Below are 21,535 nucleotides of genomic sequence, written 5' to 3'. Positions count from 1 at the left end.
GAGCAGATTTTTTTATCCATTGAGAGACAGTGAGGATGCAAATGGTGAAAGGTTTTGACCGGCTTGGTCAAGTAACAAATATTTCTGAAGAGCCAAGATGCTATCTTGTGAAATCTAAGGGTGTGGAGTATAGGAAGAATCGCAGACATCTAATTCCTGTACCAGAACCGTTATTGCAGCAGTGTTCTGTGATACAGACCCTAAATCTCAGAGTGATTCAGACAGTGTTCCAGTCACAGAACGTGTCTTGATTCCTACCACCATTTCTGATAATGTTCATAACGTCCTTAAGGTTGAGTATTCAGCAGAGACAATCCCAGTTGCTAATCCCAATTCCAGTTTGTATGTCACACGATTTGGTCATATCTCCAGGCCCAGTGTGAAGTACACAGCAACTTGGACATGGTTGTATATATCTATATAGTTTTCTATAATTGCATTATGGAAAATTACTTTTACCTATAGCATGTCAGTCAATATTTTCAGTCATTTTTCAAGGAGGGAGGATGTAGAATAACAGATGTGTTGTATCTTTAAGAAGCATTTCTAAGACCTGAACGTTCAGTATAAATAGCAGGCACATGCTATCTTCAGTGCCACTTTGTGAGTACAGCCGGAGTGTGAACATTTATGTATGAGACGGCTAGTTTGTATATATGTTTGTTTGTATGTAATAAAGCTGCTTGAACAGAAACCACGATGTTCATCTACTTCATCCTGACTAGACGAGCGACCCTTATAAGGATTTATGTTTTCTGGCATATTCAGCAGCAACAAACTCAAGTTGAGGTACTTTGGCAAGTTAGGAGCATTGTGGGTAAAGAGAGCTCAAGAGTCTGATCCAAGAATCTAAGGACATTAGCCAAGTCGGATCTGAGACCCATACATTGAGGAAGAATTAAAATGGACAACACAGCTTGCATAGTTATGGTGAGTACACAACTTAAATATAACCAAGTTTGGTAAGGAAGTGTTTTTATTTATCCTTGTGCAAATAGCAATTGAGAATCACTAAATGTACTGTCTTTAGATGATGAAGTAACTCACCTCAGCAAAACTTTTCTCACCATATTAAACCCCTTCTACCGCAATACAGAAAGAGTCAAGTCAAAATCTGCACCATGGGTAACACCAGGTCATGGAAAAAGATGGTGCACAACAGAGAGAAAGCATGGAAAACTGGAATTTTTATAATAAAAAAAAAAAAAGCAGCAAATAATTGGCAACCATATCAGCACTTGTGAAACTTAACCAAGATTACATTCTGAAGTCTAAATAATACTACTGTACTATTCTACAGGAAAACCACAGCAAAGCTGATAAAAAAATCAAAACCCTGCCCTTTTACAGATGAAACAGACTGTAGCATAACATGCAGATTGAATTCATTCTACATAAATGCTGCTAACTCCCTTGGTAAGCGTATACAGCATTATGTTATGTAGACAGTGCCACTACTGTATTCTCACTTATTACAACTTTACCAGCATGATAAAAAAAATATTCAAAGCCCACCTCTCTTCCAGCAAAAACAGCCTTTCAGTAAAATATATCAGAATAATTGCAGATGTTGTTGCATGTCTAATAATTATATGTATTGCACATACATAGGTTCATAGGTTGGTACTGAGCTATCTGCCCGAAGGCATATATTAGCCCAGCCACGTTGTGCGGTATTCACCGCCCCTTTAGTAGTTCCCTAGACCCTTGTACTAGCAGCTAGTACCCTTGGCCCCTATCTAGTAGTGCTGTTGGTGTGATTCCCGGTGTGAAGTTTGTTACCCATCCACTCATCAAGGTTCCTCTTGAAGAGTGATAGTGAGGGGCTCTGTCTTCTGTAGATCGGGACCCTGTTCCATAGTAAGGGAAGTCTCTGCAAAGGGAATCTATCCCTCCAGCATGTTCTATTCATTGTTGTGTTGAGGTTTATATCCCTAGAGCGTGTAGCTCGAGTAGATTTAGTTTTGCTAAGATGGAGCATGTTCAACAATTCTGGGTTGGACATGGCTCTGTACGTCAGACAGAGATCGCCTCTGAGAAAGCGGTATGCAACAGAGAGCAGTCTTAGCTTTCTCAATCGTGCTGCATAGGGCAACTGTTTGACGCCAGTAAGTCTCTTGGTTAGGTACCTCTGTGGTCTCTCCAGCTGCTGGAGATGTCTAGCCAGGTACATTCCAATTGGTGCATTGTACTCAATAATGGATCTGATGAGGGAAGAGTAGAGGGGCACCATTACATCCTTAGATCTTGAGGCGAACCCTTTCATGATCAGATGGGTCACATAGAAGGATTTTCTAACCACTTTGGCAACATGGTTATCAAAGGAAAGCTGGCTATCTACTTGGGTCCCTAGATCCCTTATTTCTTCTTCAGATTTCAGGGGATTACCTCCTATGTTGTAGTTTACGGGTACTCTGTTTTTTCCAAAGGGGATTACTGTGCTTTTTTTTTTGCATTTAGCTTGAGACCATGGCTTTGACACCATGCATCAGTCTCATTTAGGCCCTTCTGGAGGATCTCCATGTCGGCCGGAGACTCTATTATAGCACCCAGTTTGCAGTTGTCTGCAAACTTAGCCATAGCCCTTTCGTGCTTGCCTGTACTTCTGAGAAGTATATGCCAAACAGGAGGGGCCCCAGGACAGAGCCCTGAGGCACACCACTCGTTACTGGTCTGGATTCAGACATAGATCCCACTACTCTTCCTTTATGGGATCTGTCTGAGAGCCAGTTTGCGATCCATCTTGTGACGTAAGGGTTTATGCCCAGGCTGGTGAGCTTATCAATAATACCCGAATGGGGAATGGTGTCAAATGCTTTAGCAAGGTCAAGGTAAGCCGTGTGTATCTCCTTTCCCTTATCTATAGCCTGAATAACGGTCTCAAAGAAATCCACCAGGTTCAGGAGGCATGATCTGCCCTTGACGAAGCCGAACTGTGTGGGGTCCAGTGACTGGAGGTTCCCAATCTCTCCATTTATGAGTTCCCTAATGATTCGCTCCATAGCCTTACAGACCAGACTGGTCAGGCTTATTGGTCGGTAGTTCCCAGGGTCAGTTGTGGCCTCACCCTTGTGTAGCGGGACCACCGTTGCCGTGCGCCATTTTGTGGGCACATATCCTGTGGAGAGGCTGAGACTGAACAGGGTATTAAGATGCAGGGTTAATTCCTTTTGGAGCTCATGTATGAGAGAGCCTGGGACACCATCTGCTCCCATGGAGGCAGTGTTTTTAGCTTTAGATAGAGCCTTGTTAACCAATGTATCAGTAATAATTGGACTTGCATAATCCCCTGGAATGGTAATAGGCCCTGTAGGTGGTGAAGGGGGGGGGAGAAATTTGCACTGAACCTGTCAGCCAAGATGTTGCCAATGTCAGAAGGGTCAGTGTATTTTGTTCCATTTTGTACTAGCTCAGAACAGACCTGAGCGTTGCCATTTAGGTTTTTGACGTAGCTATAGAAGGCCTTATGGTTATCCTTGGCAACTTTCTTTTCAAAATTAGCTTTAGATGACTTGATGAGGGTCCTCAATTTCTTAAAAATGCGGATCAGGGATGATTTTTCTACTTGAGATTTGGCCTTTTTTTGTATAAGTCTCCACCTTTTGTTGTAAAGTTTGCTTATGGCCAGGGTCCAAAAGACTGGTTTCTTCTTTCTTGAGGAAGGAGTCTTGGTTTTATTTGGGATAGCACGGTCCATGCAATCCTGAAGATGCATATAGAGTGCCTTGGTGTAGGATTCCGCATCCTGGATATCATTATCCTTCTGCAAGGGAATAGTGAAGCTTTCCACTTCGGATACAAGTAGTTTGAAGTTTGCTTTGGAAAGGTTTTTGACTGTTTTTTTTGACTGGGGGAGGTGGAGGGGTGAGGATGTCCAGGGTTATCAGTTTGTGGTCGGATCTGACCAAGGAGGGAGTGATAACGGGTGTGGTACAGTGGGGGCCCATATTTGTGATGATTAAATCCAATATGTTGTCCCCTCTAGTGGGGGAACATACTAGTTGTTCAAGGGCATTTGAATTTATAAATTCTATGAATCGCTGAGCATAGGAGTTGGAACATTGGTAGTTCGCCCAGTGTATACCAGGGTAGTTGAAATCACCCAAGATTATGGTGTTGGGTAGGACCTTTATATTTTCCAATGTCTCAAGGAATGCAGAGTGAACATCTTGGGACATGGTGGGCGATCTATAACTGTACATGCTGTACTTATAATCACTCTCTCCTCTCAAAGAAGCTGTAGTCTCAAAATATAAAAATAATTTTATGCCGTTCCTTTAGATATAGCTGGCAAACTACAGACTTATAGCCATCTTGTCCCCTTTACCTAAATACTTGAAAAATGTGTTCACTTACAGTTGATCAACTACCTAACAGAGAACAAACTACTTCCTCCAGCAGAGCATAGATTTAGACCAGGCCGCAGCACAGAAGCAGAATTACAAACATTAAAAAACTATGCTCTTGAAAGGTGAAATAAAGGTGAAATTATTGTATTCCTGTTTCTGTACCTAACCAAAGCCTTTGATACTGCTTCACATCCCATATTATTATCTAGGGTCAAGGAAGTGGACCTCAAAAACAGTATCGTCATTTGGTTTAAAAGTTACCTTAGCCACTGAATACACTGTGTACACTGGGCAGGTGACCTATCATCTCCTCAGAAAACTCCTTTACGTGTGTCACAAGTTTCAGTATCAGGACTGTTGCTCTTAAATAGAAATAAAATGCATACGGCTTCTCTTCAAACAAATGTAATCCAAAATGCAGACAATTCAACACTGTGTGCAGCTTCTTCAGCCTAACAGATCCAAGGTGACCTGCAGCAGTCCTTTACAAAAACTGAAGAATTGCGTCAACAGTCTAAACTACACCTAAATCCAGAGAAAGCTTACCAAATATTTTCATTTGCAACTCAGCAGTCAAACTTCTGGAACTTACATTCAGTTGATACTACTAAACTACTGGTTATAATAGACCACAGATTAAGATTGGATCAGCATATCCAATATACTGTTCAAAAAACCCAACCATAAGCTATGACGTTATAAAATCAAACCTTTTCCATCAGGCCATGTACATATAAGACCAAAGCTCCACGTTATGTATTCTCTGTATGCTTTGTCAGTTTTGGCTATTCTACAGTTCTTTCAGTTAGCCAAACTGAAGCAGTTGTATAATAAGATTACAAAGTTTGCAAGTAACCACATTATAACCAAATGCATCACTGCCTTGCATTTTAGTCCCTTAACTGGCTTCATGTACCTAATTTATTATCCCTCGCTCACGTTAATACTGCCTACAGTATCCTCTACATCCCAGACTGATGCTTTATGACCAGCCAAGTACTAAACTGGTACTTACCCCACAGACAATTGTGTTCAGTCAACCAGCACTTGGTTCTTCCTAGTGTGGGTAAAATAAACAATTGCCTCGGGAGCAAATTGTTGGGGGGAGGGGTGCAATTGGCCAATCCTGATGGCTGTTTAATGCATGCTGGCTTTTAAAAGCTGGAATTTATTTGGGGTCATACTTGAGCACTGTAGCAACTGTTTTCTACATTTGTAGGAGCCATTTTAAAAGAAAATATTTATTTTATTTTATTAAAATGTAAGGAAGGATGGATGAGGGCAGGGCCCAAGAAACGGGACATGTATGGCTGGGGGTGGGGGGTATCTGGCCCACCTGGTTGGTGTGCCAGAAGGAATGGTCACTTTTTGCTCTTCATTTGAACAGCTTGGAGGGAGCAGTGCAGAAGCCAGAGAATGGGTCCTGTTTGCAGTTACAGAAGCCATTAATTTTCTGCCTCTTCACTTGAAGAGCTGATGAAAAGTGGGGCTGTAGTTGCTGGGACCAGAACAGGGCACTGGTTCAGCCAGACACTCACTCCTTTGGTTGAAAAAACTGTGGAACTGTCTCACAAAAAATATCAGAAGTATCTCCTGTGCCATTTAAACCACATTGGAAACATAACTAGCAACAGAAAGATCTGCACTTGCATCACTCCCATAATTAAACCCCCTTCTTAGTCTGTAATCATTTCTCATTCTTGACAGCCAGTCGCACAGAGGTCAGGTAATACCACGTATACACACGCACATACATATCACGATAATACACCAGGCAAAGACCAACACTAGCACATTATTCGGTTAGTCCCAAGTGCCAGTACTCACTGCAGAGCTTCACCAGTCAACTAACTTCAAAATGTTGACACTAGACTCCCACAATAATCCACAGATTTCTGTTTTTTTTTTTTTCCGTGTACTCAATCATCCTACTCGGCTAACTCAACACCACTGCATACTATTTACTTGCAGTCACTTTTCCAGCAGTTATTTGCATGACGTATACTAGCTGATAATCTTTTTGGTACTCTGGTTTTGGTTCATTAGCTGTGGTAATAACCTAAACTACCCACAAATGATAGCCACCTGTGTACATGTCTAATGTTTGATCCTCTGTGAACCCCTCTGAGCAATGCTGTTTGTTTTTTTTTTGTTTTTTTACTAGATTTTGACCGGGACAGCTGTTATGGATGGGCCCCCCTGCTAAACCGCTGAAAAACTCCAGTTATGCTTCTGTGGTTCTGGAGGCTGCCAACTCCTCCTCGGAAATTGTCTAGATGCTCTGTGATGCATGTTTTGCCTCATTTTTGACAGATAATCACTTAACTGTTTTTGATGCTAGCTAGAAGAGTTGTGTATGTGATATTTTGTGTATGCATACATTAAATCAGCAATACTTTTTTCATTCATGGACACGTGTTGCCACCACTACTAACAAGTCAGATTTTTCACAGTATTAATAGATACACACCCAGGTCACACAAATACATGCAGACACAAAGCCTTGGCTATTGAACAGCCTTTGGAACATTGCACAAAGAAGTACAAAAGTATACCTTTTGGCTCAAGAGTCAGGGACAAACACACAAAATCAAAGAAGTAGAAGAGGACAAAGATCCAAAATCAGGGAAAATTTTGAATATTGTTGGCATGTACTAAGAAAGCTGTTTGAATAACAATTATTGTAGTATCCTTTACTTTCTGAAGGATATGATGCCTGAAACTCGAATGCCTGTCATTATTTGAGCGCTACAGTCCTCAACAGTTTGCCAGAAAACTACACATTTTACAAAGAATAAACCAAAAATATGAAGCAAAATCTGTGACATTTGATGTTTGTATGTTAAACTACTACAAAAAAAAAACAGCTAACCAAGAACAGTAGAAAGCTAGGGTACAAAGGTCGAAGTATAATGGGAACAGATATCCCAAATCTGGGGCAGATCATAAGCATTGCTCTTATATATTAAAAGGGCGCTAAAGTAACAGCTTTTGCATTAACATATGTTTTCTTAAATATATGAAATCTAAAACTCAAATGTCTGCAGTCCACAATAATTAGTCAGGGCACACCTTGCAGGACCAGACCAAAGATATGAAGCAAAATCAGGGACATTCATATGTTTAAAAAAAAAAAAAAAACTACTGCTAACCTGTGTTAAAGAAAAACAAAAAAAAAAAGCTAATCGGGTACCATAGAAAGCTGGGGTACAAAGCTGAAGGAATAAGGAGGAAAATGTCCAAAATCAGTGACAGATTTTGATTACTGCCTTTGTATACTAATCATGTTTCTACTTGCCAGAATGACAGTTTTTGCACTAGCAAATGTTTTCAGAAGGATATGAAGTCTGCAATTCAGATGTCTGCAATCCACAGTAATTTGTCAGAGATCCACATATTTTACAAGGAACAGATCAAATATATGAATCAGTAAATTGAGGGATTAGTATGCTCCGGGAATAAAAAAATTAGCTTTGCCTATCTTCTCAAAAAAACAATGTAACCTTACTCTGCTTACCTGTTAGTCCTCCAGAAAGGTGTCACTAGAAAGGACAGAAAGGGTATCTTACAGTTCATCTACTGCACTGCTGCCGTCTATTGGCGATCTCTAAAAGAGAGAAAGAGAACTAAACTCCCGGTAAGTAAGTCCCGACTATGGAAATCAAACAAAATGTAAGAAAGTCAGCAGTTAGGCTGCACAATCCTTTGCAATCTAAGCTAAAGACAGACACATCAGTTAGCCCTAGTAGGACTGAAAAACGTTGAGTAACAAAGGTTTTAAAAAAGTAAAACTAGCGGGAGCACTTAAGCAAGTCACCTCCATCAGCTAATACAGAATTCATTAGTACGATAAAATATTGGTGATGCTGATAATGTTTAAAGACCACAAAAAGAAAAAAAATATAACTTTGCTTTCTTCTGCCAGCCTCTCTCTTGATGTCACTAATGGCCGTCCACCAGTCATAGCTGTATCAGAGAGCCAGGAATTTAGTTAAGATTTCTTGCAGCCTTCCCCCGACCTTCCAGACAGTATTAGTTGACGAAGTGTCATTCTGTAATGGGCAGGGGTGAAACTGTTGCAAGTACGCATAATATGACCTTCCATTTTTCTTTTTAACCATATAACTTTATCTTTATCCCTCTGGGTCCTGGTGCTTGTTTGATGTGCTGACTGACATAAACTACTGAAGTGCATAAAGTCAGTATACCTGCTGATGTCCTTGTTTTTGGATTGTAGTTGCAGTATACATTGCAGATGATAGAACTGTGTAGAACCTATTCTGTACAAGTCAGCATTGTTTGCCACTGCATTATAGCTCTTGCTTTCTTTGTACTTTACTGTTCGCAGTTGTGGTTTATGTATCCTGTGAATAATTTGTTTTCTCATTTGATTGGGAGCTGTGATATCTGAAATTTAAACCCTGGGCACAGTTTGGGGGGGGGGGGATTAATGTACTTTCCTTACTGATGATTATTCCTCAGACCAACCTGTCATTTTAACTTCCTTCAGTAACAGCTTTTTTAAGTTAGTGTTGTAAATTTCTGGAATTACTATATCTTTTCTTCTGATCATACTAATTTATTTATTTAAATTTGTTGACCGGGAGTGTCCGACTGGACGTAGGTCCATTTTCAGCGGAGGCCCGGGGAGAAAAGCTCCACAGTAAAATAAACAGACAGTAGTTACATTGGATTACATAGTGATTAACAATTTAACATAGCAATTACTTACAACATATTTACAGATGAAGAACATAGTACAGCAGTAGACAACTAGAATCTTTATCTGTGAAGTACACAACAGACATTAACAAATGTTACAATGAGAAGTTCCTGCTGTATAATAAGTACTAGGCTTATGAGCATCTGAGCTTGCTATAATCAAGGTAGTTAGTGGAGTGGAAAGAAAGGTAGTGGTTGGATGGGGTGGATGATATTAGAGTGGGAGTTGCAAGGGCATAGCCAGCATGTTTTTAGGTGCGCTTTTAGTAAAGTTTTGAAGTGGGTGCATGATGGTACGGAGGTAGTTGTGGGTGGGAGTGAGTTCCATAATTTAGCTATGGCGCAAGAGAATAGTGCTTCACCAGCAGAGTTATTGGCTTTAGTGATCTGCAAGTGATTTTTGTTGCTGGATCTTAGTGGTCTGGTGGTGCGATAGGGTTGGAGTAGATCCTGGAGGGATTGGACATTTAGTGGATGGTTTACTAGTTTGTGGGCGAGTGAGAGTTGATACCACTGAAGGAGGTGAGAGAGTTCAAGCCAGCCCAGTTCAGCAAGTGAGAGACAGTGGTGACTACGGTAGGATGCCCCTGTCGCGAATTTGGCGATTTTGTTGTAGCAGGTCTCTAGCTTGTTTAGATCACATTGCCTTAGGTTGGTATGTATTGGAGAGGCATAAAGTAGGGTGGAGATAAGGTGGGAATTTGCTATTGAAATCTTTGCTGCTTTGGTGAGAAATTGCTTATTTCTGTATAACGCTCCTAGTTTTTTTTGTGGACTTTTTTTATGGTCATGGATATGTGAATGTCAAATTTTAGTTTATTGTCTATTTCCACTCCTAGCAATTTGGTGTGTTCAATTGGGTATATAGTGGTGTTGTCTTTTGCATACCACTAATTGTGGTACTATGCAGAGAATCTGCATGTTCATTAGACACTGCTGCAGTGCGAGTCCTTTTCATAGGGAGCTACAGGAGGTCTGCCTTTCAGAATGTTAGGAATATCCGTAGAGCAGATTTAAGCTTCTCATTTAGCCCAGAACTCAAGTTACTGATCCCTTCCAGGTAACTTGAAGACAACAGTAATCTCTGCATAAACTGTTATGCATTCTGCTACCAGAGTGAATTTCAAAGGTCCAAAGTTAAATTAAGTACTTTGTATAACATTTGTTTTTTTTCTGAAAAAACTGAAGTAATTGCTGCTGCCATTTGGTTGCATGAAACTGAATTTGTAAATAAGGTTACAAAAAAAACAATTTTTGCAAAGAAGTTTAGATAGGTTATTTTGGAGGATGGATATTAGCAGGTAGCAACCTGTTGTTGTGGATATACATGTACAACTTATTTTGGATATTAGCAGGTAGCAACTTGTTATTGTGGATATACATGTACAACTTATTTTTGTCAGGGACACTTAGAGTAGTAGCACACCATGCTGTGGGTTTTGCAGCAAGGGCATATCTAATAAAACTGAGCTGTATGGAAGACTTGACAACCTTAGTTTGCATTGTTAAGTAATGGAAACATGATGGGGCTTTTATTTAAGAGAAATTACCCCAGATGCTTTTTTACAAGTTAATTTCCATTTCTTTATTTCTTGTGGCAGGCTGCGATATCAGAAATCACAACATCATATAACTGCATTTGTGGAGCACTATAATGGTACAGTTGTAGTGCAAGCATCTACTAAAGAGTGGGCCATTAAGAAACACTTGTATAACACACGGGATGTCATGGCATCAGAAAATGTGGGTCGAGTTCTAGCTCAGCGCTGTCTAGAAGCTGGCATCAGCTATGTGACCTTCAGGGTTGTTACTTGGCAGTTTCGCTCGGAATCGGTAAGATGTGGTTGGTACTCTGTGAATCAAAAGAAAAATATGCAGTTTCTCTTTAATGATTTTTTTTTAGCATACAATTTATCTAAACCTCTTTTTAATTAGGATTAATTACTGCCATTCCATAACTTAACACTATGAAGCAGCTTCAGTTATTCACATAATCTGCTGTTTAGAGCGAGGCCTTAAAAAGCACATACCCACTGTTTGTTATATAGAAAAATACTAGTGTTGTTTTGTTCCACAGGGGTTCATTTCAGAAGTCTCACATGATTTTTTTATTTAAGCTGTTTCTTGCTATAGATATAGAAGGGGAAGAAGTTGTCCAGACAAGGTAGGTCAGTTTGAAAAATCTTCTCAAAAAGCCTTGCTAATTTAGACTTTCTGGGATTTGTCTGTAATCTATGAAATGCCAAAACTGAGGCACAATAGACATCTATAATTTTGTACAGGTAAGCATGATGCTCGAAGAACCTACTGCTAAAATAAGGAGGCCACAGGTCAGGGACTGACATGCTGTGACATTAGTTTTTAGAGTAAGTTTAGGAGGAACCTGAGGGAATAGTAGTTCATGGATGATATAGTGAGTCTGAGTTCTTAGCTTTCTTTATTATGTTTGTTAACTGGATAAGTCAACTCGTCTATAGACCCTTTTCAGGCACAACCTAGGTCAAGAAGGCAGAAACAGCAAAAACAATCACAGTAAGGAGTACAGGTTGAATTTGCAGTAAAACATAAACAGTAATAAAAAGTGCATGTTGGCTTTGCAAAGACACACATGAACACTTGGCTAATGTATATTCATATGTATTTTTTAACACTTATTGAATTATCACTTAAGACATAGATAAACATACATTTATATAAAATAAAACAAACTATTTTAATGTGCTCACAGTTTAGAAACCTTCTGCATCACATGTATTATTCTATAAATATCATCAATCCAACATTACATAAATTGATCATTTCCTGCCTTCCTACTCCAATCCTCCACAAAAACATTTTTCTGCATGTAAGGTTCCCACAATTTCCATTTTTTCTATGTAATTTGCTCCCTACCCTTTTCTAAAGATCCCTCTTCACATTTATTTTTTTTTTTTTGTTTGTTTCTCTCCGTTAAAGTAATCAGTACTACAAATACAGTTGGTTTAGACTTGGATTTCCATACTCTAGTAATTGCATGTTTGGCAGCCATCAGAATTAAACTTAATAAGACCATGCCAAGGCAATTTAGATCCTGTATCCCAGCTCAGAAATAAGTAAATAACTTCCTCAGTTGCACTAATTTGCTCATCTAATATTTTTGATAATTCTGTAGGACATTTTAAGTCTGCCAACTCATTACACTCCCAAAACATATGTTCCCAGTTAATTTTTTTTCTCACCACACTTCCAACATTTGTCATCTACCTGAGGGAAAATTATTTGGAGTCTCCTTGGGGTAAAAAATACCTGTGCAAAACTCTTCCAAGCAAAAATCCTAAGTCTTCTGGACATTGTTGCAAGTTTTGGAGTCATATTTGTGTCCTCCCATTGTTTCCTTGTGAATTGCTTATCCAATCTTTTCTAAACTCTTCTGATTGATTCCTATAGTTGTTGTGTAATACTTTATATGTCCTAGTATTCCTTTTTAACAGCAATTTCTGTTGTAGATTCAGTTAAAAACTCTTAATAGAGCAGCCGCAGTGGTGCAGCGGTTAGCGTTGTCGCCTCACAGCAAGAGGTTCTCCCGTTTGATTCTCGACTGGAGTGCCTTCTGTGTGGAGTCTGCATGTCCTCCCTGCGGTCGAGTGACGTTAAAGACATGCAGGTGGGTGCAAGCATGAATGGGTGTGCCTTCGTTGAAGGTTGGGAGTTGGGCTGGCAACTCGGCACCGTAAAAATCCACTGCCAGTCATGAGCAGACCGGAGTTCCGCTTTGGCGACCCCTAACTGGGAAAAGCCGAAAGAAGAAGAATACTAGATTCCCATATCCCCTTCTCTTTGCTTATACTCTGATATCAATCCCTGATAGGGAGGCAGTTTCTAGCCTGCAGTCCAGATGTCCTCTTGGACTCTTCCCACTCTATTACCTTTCCCTCTCTAGTTATTTGCTCCCAGTACCATGGTGCTTTTTCACAGTTTTTTATTTATACCTTATTTTTAAACTCTTCATTTTATCCAATCCACTAGCTATAACTGAAGCAATTTCTAGCTTCCTTACTAACTCTTGAGTGATTTCCACTACCCATTCCTTAAATTCCTCTCTTTTAAAAAGACAAGGTAAGTGGGGAAGTGCCAGTGTATCATTTGTACTTCATCAGCATTTTTTCTTGGTTATTGGTTAGTGTATAACCATGGACGTAAACTTATTCACTTCTATTCCCAATGACTACGGGATAGAAGCCATTAGAACAGTAGTAAGACATGAAATATCAGACCATAAGGCATATCAACTCTGAGTTACTTGGCCTGATCCTTGGAATAAATGTGTTTGTTTATGGAGAAAATTTATACTGGCAGAAATAGGGGGTAGCCATGGGCAGTGCCTGTGCGAACAGTTACTCCAATTTGGTCCTAAATGAATGGGAGACTCAATATATTTTTGTGGAAGAGAATCCATGAAGAAAGAACATCTTACATTATGGACGCTTTGTAGACTACCTGTTTTTAGTATGGCAGGGTAATGAAGACGAACTGAAGGCATTACAAGAATACATGAACTGAAGTACCAATTTTTTGGTTTTCATAGGGCAATGGTCCTAGACTCATATTGAGTTTCTTGATGTTAGCATTACCCTAATAAAAAATGGTATAATAGAAACAAACATGTTGAGAAAAGAGACATGGAGAAATTATCTCTGTAAAAACAGCATGCATCCACGACACATCACTAAAAACATCACGCATAACAAAATCACTCGTATTTCTAGATTATGCACACAGGATGAGGATTTTGCAAAGGAAAGTAACAAGTTATGCCAATATTTACAGCAAAGAGGATACTCAAGGAAAGATTTATATGTATCCAAAGAAGGAAAAGGGATTTAAGGAGAGGTAAAGGCATTCCTTATTATAAGAATTGCACTACCAGCAACAAAGAAAATAAATCAGTTATGGAAAATGAGATCAGATTAATGCTTACTTATACAACAGACAACCAAGATATTACCAATATAATCAAGAGATATTGGCCCATTCTGACACAAGACCCTAACCTACGTGAAATTGTAGGAGACTACCCACATTTTACCTATAAAAACAAGAACAATTTGAAGAAGCTATTATGTGGGAAAGATGGTTATTCAAGACCCAATAAATTAGTCCGTAAAGGGACTATGCCCTGTGGCAAATGCGCAGCTTGCCCCTACATTAACCATGGCACAGAGTTTGCACATCCCATCACAGGATATGTTCATCATATTTCTTGTACAGCCTCTTGTACCACGCCATATATTGTATACTTAGCTACCTGTAAACTCTGTTCTGCTTTCTATGTCAGCAAAACTGACCAGATGTTCAAACAGAGGTTCAAAGACATCTACCAGATATATGGGACTTAGATGAACACAATGTATTAGCAACACGTGAAAAATCGTGCTACACGCTCCTTTCTGTTTAAAGCACTAGAAGTTAATTATGATACACAAAAGAAAGGAGACATTGTTAACAAAACTGAAAAAGCAGAAATAAAGTGGATCATTAATTTACGAGCAGACCGATCACCAGGTCTTAATCTTATAGTCCCACTAAGACCTATCTTAAAGGCTAGGAGAATGAAGACAGGCTAAGAGAAATGTGCTCATTTAGACAAGATGTAATATATAAGCTTTACCAGAGATCTGAACAAAACAGTATACCTTTAAGAAAGCAAGATCCTCTTTTAAGGTTATTAACTTGTTAAGCAGAGTATAAATGTAACTTGAGTTTATTTTACGATCTGATGAAGATAAATCGAAAGCGCTTATTGTGTGCAAAAGGGAAGCTGAACTCTTATTTTATTTTCTACCAGTTTTACCAGTTTAATAAAAGATTTTTAACCGTGGTGATGGCAACAGGTTTCACATTTTACTTTAATCTCCTTGACTGTTCCACCTTCAGTAGCGAAGAGGTGGTACTTTGTTTTAATTCTGAAGGAAGGTATTTTGCTTTATCTGTTTTGGTTTCTACCTCTCAGGTGGCTCATCACTCTGTCAAGTGCAGTTATGATGCTGCTGATGCCTCTTCCAGAGGTGCTGCCTTTGGTTCTGTCATGAAGTATTACTCTTGGCTTTGTTTGCCATCATTACCTGAAGACTAAGGCCAAACTGCTGGATGATGATGCATATTTTTTTGGGACTACTGGTTATGATATAATTTCTTCAAGAAAAAGGTAAAGCTTTGCAAGTACTTAAAAATATATTTTTGTATCCCCTATCCTGTTTCTTCTTTTGCTGCCCCAGGCTTTTCTGGTCTCCTTCGATCTGAAGGATGGTTTACCTTCATATTCCTATTCACCCTTTCGTCAAGAAGTTTTTGTATTTCTTTGTTTCTTACTCTCATTTTCAGTTCTCTTCTTTGCCTTTCGGCCTCTCAGCTGCCCCAGTGGTGTTCACAAAATGCCTAGCTCCTGTGATTGCCTTTGCAGACTCCAAGTCATTTGGGTTTTTCTTTATTTAGACAACCTGTTGATTGAGGCACTTTCTCCCAGTTGCTTGTTACAGGCTGTGGATTTCACAGTCTCTCTCCTTCAAAGTCTAAGGTTTACTATTGACTTCTAGAAGTCTGTCCTGACTCTGTCAGAATCATGTGTATCTGGGTTGCAGGATTGACAGTGTCAATTTTGACCTCTCTTCCACCTCCACAAAGATTTTGTCCTTGGCCGCTTTCTTTCAGTCTGTTTTTCCACTGCCTGCCATTCCAACAAGAGAGTTTCTTCAGGCCCTAGGATTCATGGCCTCTTCTATTCCAATGCTACCTCTTGCCAGACTACATATGTGAAAGCTTCAGTGGTATCTCAAGTCAGTTTGGCTTCAGCATTGCCAACCTCTGGATTTCAGAGTGCCTCTCTTTCCTTGTCTCAAGTGGGAATTCGAGTGGCAGATTCAGCAACTTGCCCTCATCCCAGGCCTGCCCTTTCAGCCTCTGGTTCCTTCTGAAGAACCATTCACTGATGCCTCAGACATGGGATGGGGGGCTTCCTGTGGTCACCTAAAAGATCAAGGTCCTTTGATCCCTTATAGACACTTTTTTTCCATGGACGTAACAAAACCTGCAATTGTTTGTCCAAATTGAAAAGATTTTCTGTTTGGGGCCTTGCTCATAGCCAGGACCCTTTTTTAGTGATGGTCCCTCTAGTTCTCTCCTTTTTGTTTGAGTTGCTCTACTCTGGCTTGACCTCTTTTTCTGCTAAAGCCCATTTGTCAGCTGTTTGTGCCTGTCTGCCCATGAATCCTCCTTTGGCTTGTTATTTTGAGGTCAAACCGCCTCTAAAAGGCATCCTGCGTCTTGGGCACCCCAAGGAAACCTATTCCTCATCCTTGGGACCTTAATTTTATTTAGTAAAAATTGACCCAAGCTCCTTTTGAGCCTGCAGTTTCAGCTTCTCTGCAGCCACTGTACCTGAAAGATTGTCTTATTGCTTGCTCTTACTTCTGCTCTGAAGGTTTCTGAGCTTTAGGCCCTTATGGCCATTCTTCTTTTTTTTCACAAGAACAGGGTGTCACTTCATACTAATCTTCAGTGCCCAAGTTTGTTAATGAGTTGTCTTTGAATCAGGCAGTACAACTCCCTGCCTTTTTTCCTTCTCAGTCTGCTAGTGATAGGGTCCTGCATACCTTGGATTTGCACAGACAGTTCAAGTATTTGGATAAAACTAAGGCCATTCATAAGTTTGACCAACTTTTTGTTTCTTTTCATCTCAGGACATTGGGTTTGGCTGTTTCTAAGCAAACCTTCTCTCCTGGATAGCTAAGGCCATTTCTTTTTGTTTTCATTGAAAGTGTGTGTCTGCTTTCATTAAGCTCATTTTACTAGGGCTGTTTGCTCTTCTGGTGCCTTTAAGGGTTTGGACACCAGTTCATCCTTGAAACTGCTACTGTCTTCAGTGCCTATCTTTACTAAGCATTATAAATTGGATATTTCTAGGACCAGAGCAGGTTTTGCTGGGGTCATCCAGCATGGGTTTGTTGAGGGCTTTTCCCAGCCTTCCACCTCCCACTCCTTATGTTGAACTTTTGTACTCTCTCTAAGGTGAATAATACTGCAACAGTGATATAAAAGGACATAGTTCAGTTGTGTAAAATCTTACCATAACACTAGATGTCCTTCTCTTCATGGTTGCAGTATTCAGTCCCTCCCTCCACCCTTTTTTTCTTTTGCGCTTTGATTTGGTTACCCTTCTGGCCAAGGGTCCCCATTTTCATTTTGCATTTTCACGTTTTGGATGTGCATGGCCTCCTTTGTCCTATGAACATTGTTCTCTTCTGGGGCAATTCAGTTCTAGGTAACTGAGTCAGTGTGTCACCTTTAAGCGCTATGTCCTGTTTGGAGAGCAAGTATGAGAAGTACGGCACATACAAGATCTAAAGGATGTGTTATACTGACCGGATGTTGGGATATCCTTGGCAAGAGATCCCAAAGGTGAAGCGTGCTACAGTGAAAAGAATGACATCTACTGTTATGGTAAGAATGTACACAACTGTACTTCATTGTGCCCTGTCTCCCTGGTCTGGGGTGGCTGCATTGTTGAATTCTAACTTTTCATTGCATCAGATTTTATGGAGGGAGGTGTATTTAACAGCAGGTAAGACACTGATGTTCTTCCTTCAAATTTCTTACTTTTAAAATGCCATTGTTGTTCTCTGTATTGTTAGCACTGACTAATGTATCTGCTGAGATTCACATTAATGAAATATGAATGCATCAGCTGTACCTGGTTTTGTTTTACTGGTTTTAGCCCCTCTACAGTAAACATGAGTTAGAATTTGGAATGATTCAGCCATTATACAGCTATCTTCCTCTTATATTGCCATCATGAATAGTTCAGTCTGACTGGTCAGAAATCCAGAAAGGATGCATTAAATATTGACTAGACATTTTAAGTAAATAAATATATGTGACAACCTAAAAATGATATGCCTTCTATTTTTTTGAAAGTGTAATAGGGCCACTTATTGACATACAAGAATGGTATACATTACACATGACCTTACCTCACATGCATGGTCCATACCTGAGAATAGGTTTATATGTGGAGATGAGGGGCATCTTAGATGCTTCTGTCTTGTCACAATCAGCAGGATCAGGCTTGCTGTTTCTTGTGCCCTCCTCAACACTGACACCCAAAAATTAGCTTTCAAAACTTTCAACAAGTAGCTGGAGATGTATGTTGATAGAGTATGTCAGTACTGGATAAAAACTGCATACATATCTGCAGACTTTGTTATTGAAGTAGGCCACATCTGCAGACTTTGTTACTGAAGTAGGCCTCGTCACTACTGGCCCCACTTCCTTGAACCTGCACTGACTGTGCCCCAGTTATGTATCCTTTCTTTACTCTTTGATAAAGTGTATCTTTCATTGTAGATGATGTATCAAATGGAATTCTGGGTCCTCTTTTTATGGTAACATTGAAGAGGATGGCCTGAGGTTCTACTATCAATACAACTGGGGTGAAATATGTTCCTACAGCAATTCCCTTCAAAAGGCTTCATCCTTTGGTGAGTTTCATAAGAGGAGTTTCCTGGACTTGACTATTCCTCATGTTCATCATAAGGACAACTTCTCCAGTGTCAATTATAACATGTGGGAATTGCACCACAGGTGGATGTCCAGCCATTTGGCCTGTTTTCAGAGCTTTCAGAAACCCTATCCCATAGAGGTGCTCTACCTCACGCTGCATATATCAGTAGGACATACAGTATAAAGGGGAGAGCAACCCACATCATCCTCCTTTCTTTCTTGCATTATAAGCAAAGTTGCTCCATTAGTACCAACCAGGTACCCTCCAAAACTGCTATAGGAAGTCGTCTTGGGATTTAGTTTTTGAATCGCTGTATTTGTCTGCTATACCTTTGATTTTTGATTTGGCCTTGGACACCTTTCTGAGGTAAATGTCATCCTTGTGAAATTTAACAAGACTGTTGCTTGGGCCTGACTAATACCATTGAAAGACTTTTTAACCTTTAGCATATATTCTGCATTGAGCCTTCTCATAAATTGTCTAAGTGTAATATTTTTCTTCATGTAGTAAAAAGATGTTTCACAGAGCATGACTTTTTTTTTTTTCTGAAACACAGCTTTTCTTTCAGGCAAGGAGATGGCCATCCCTGATTGAGGAATAGTTTTCATCAGCTAATGTGAGCAGAGGTTTTAAGCATTCAAAGCAAACAAAAATCCAGCAGCTAAAGCTTCAACAGTTAACAAAGCTTTTTTTTTTTTTTAAATCCTGTCTGTCCTGTGAGGGGCAAAAAGGTGCATGCTTTTTTGGGTGTATATTTGTTAGCCTCCAGCACTGATGTGTCCTCATTTGGTGTCCCACATGCTGATGTCCTTTTGGAGGCTTGACAGCAAGATACACTTATTTCATTCATGCCACACCTCTGCAGAATTAACTGCTGCATTATAGTTGGATGTCATTCCCCAGCTCCTCACTCTTCTACAAACCACTGTACCTCATTGCATATTCCAACTGTTTTTGTTCAGGAACCTTCAAACCTCTGAAAATAAATTACTTTCTCCATCTTGGAGAGCAAATCCAAACTGGATGAACTGTCTAAAGGTCTGTCCTGTCAGTGCCTTCTTTGTCCCTTCTTTGGTTGCAGTCTAATTGACAAAGAGAGAACATGACACAGGAGACATGTTCCTCTACCACTGGCTAGTGCACTCTGTACATCTGGGACTGTTCTTACCACTAAAAGAGCCATATCTTGAACTGCTTGACTCTGACATCAAGGAGGAGGAGGAATTGGCCTTCTGTCTAAAATTACCTGTCTTGCAGTGCAACATCAGAAATGACAAATCTCTTATTTTCTCATAACTTTTTGTTGGAGCACTTTAATTGGGAAGCCAAGGAACTTTGAGACTCCTAAAAACGTTCCTTGGTCTTGATGGATATTGAACAGTCCAAGTCAACAGCCGTTACTCCAGTAGTACAGATGCTCAAGGGCACTTGAGAGTATTGTGTTAGAACCTGATTCCCCACCACCAGCACCCAGGAAGCCTAACCATTAGCTTTCTAGCTTTAGAGAAGAAATTTTAATTGTTTGTACTAGAATTCAGTGGCTGAGCCTGATATGATCTCCCTGGATGCAGCCAGAGGATTAAAGTCAGAGCTATCCAGTGATGCATTCCAAAAAGCCAAAGTCAAATTTGGAGAGATATGGCAATAAAGCTTTCACCTGTCACTCTGTGTATCAAAGCTGTTAATAGCCATACCCATGTGCTGCAGTACCAGTTAAATGTTATAAAACAGACTGTGAGTATATATGAAGAGGTCTTGGGTGCAGTCCTTAAGCAGTGTTCTCCTTAACCCCAACAGTCTTAGCATAGAGTTGGCAAGCACACTGTCAGATGAAGTCATGACACTGTTGACGTGTGCTAAGGCACCTGCCTTTGGCTTATCAGTTGAAGTGTGTGGGCAAGAACTCATCACTTGCTACAGGATGTCAAAGGGCAGTTGATAAGCGTGTCCTTTGGCAAAGATTTTCCATTTGGACCTCCCTCATGCAAAGTGTTCAAGTAAGCGGTGATAAAGGGGGAAACTGTTCAAATTCTGAAGTATTTTTTTTTACTTCAAAATTCGGAAACAATAATGGAAATTTCTGTTGTAAGCAGTCGTATTTCTGTTGTAAACAGATTTTATTTAGACAGGACTAAGAATTTTTGGCAAACTAACCAACTTGTGGTAACCTTTATGTTCGACAAGCATGAAGAGCTTTCAATACACAAACTGTCCGTACAGTTAACTGGCTGCATCACGTTTTGTTAAAAACAGCATGATAAAGCCATTGTATTGTCTAGTTAGTGTGCTTTCCATATAGGCAGCAGCTATAGTGGCAAGCCTTTTTCAGGAATGTCTCAGTGCAAAGCATTTTTGAGAGAGCTACATGAGTATCCATTTACAGTTTTTCTATTCATTACAGACTGGACATCAGAGCTGTAGGGATTGTGCTCCTCTCCTATTGGCTGTATGGTCAGCTCTTTTACTGTTTTAGTATTAATCTCACATGTTATGATTCATACTGCAGCAGTGAGGGGCCAGGCCAGGCTAGGCTCAGGGGGAGGATGGCCCCCTGTTGTAGAAGGTAGTAGTAGTACACAAAAACGGCAAAAATTGATTGGCCAAAGAAGAGCCATAAAGGCGACAGAGTGGACTGTTGAGTTTAAGAAAAATTATGTATTGTTACTATTACGTAAAAAGCGCAGAATTTCCAGACACAAGATATACAAAATGATTAAAAGAGAAATTAGAGGAAAGAAAAATACTTCAGCAGGAAAAACAGTCACAAGCTTCAAATAAAAATTTGCTTTCATTAATGCAACAGATTTTTGAAAATCAGTATATAGATCAAGAAACTTTGATCTCTTTGGAAAAGCCTCTGAGGAAGTGAGAAAATATAAACAACAAAACCTAGAGATATTTGAAAAATATAAAAAAGAAATATGGACAT

The 21,535-nt window shown here is 39.8% G+C and overlaps 1 protein-coding gene across 1 annotated transcript in view; it reads left to right on the top strand.

The window, feature by feature from the left end:
- Positions 1-21,535, top strand: part of MRPL18 (mitochondrial ribosomal protein L18) — a 328,994-nt gene that overhangs the window by 212,097 nt on the left and 95,362 nt on the right. Inside the window, exon 3 of the mRNA XM_044084164.1 lies at positions 10,673-10,904. Coding sequence (XP_043940099.1) covers positions 10,673-10,904 — 232 coding nt within the window. The remainder of the gene's footprint in view (positions 1-10,672; positions 10,905-21,535) is intronic.

Source organism: Protopterus annectens, chromosome 9.part0, assembly GCF_019279795.1.
Source record: "Protopterus annectens isolate FY-2018-M chromosome 9.part0, PAN1.0, whole genome shotgun sequence".
Classification (NCBI taxonomy): Eukaryota; Metazoa; Chordata; order Ceratodontiformes; family Protopteridae; genus Protopterus; species Protopterus annectens.
The sequence above is the reverse complement of the archived record's forward strand: the minus strand, read 5'-3'. Positions and strand labels throughout refer to the sequence as shown.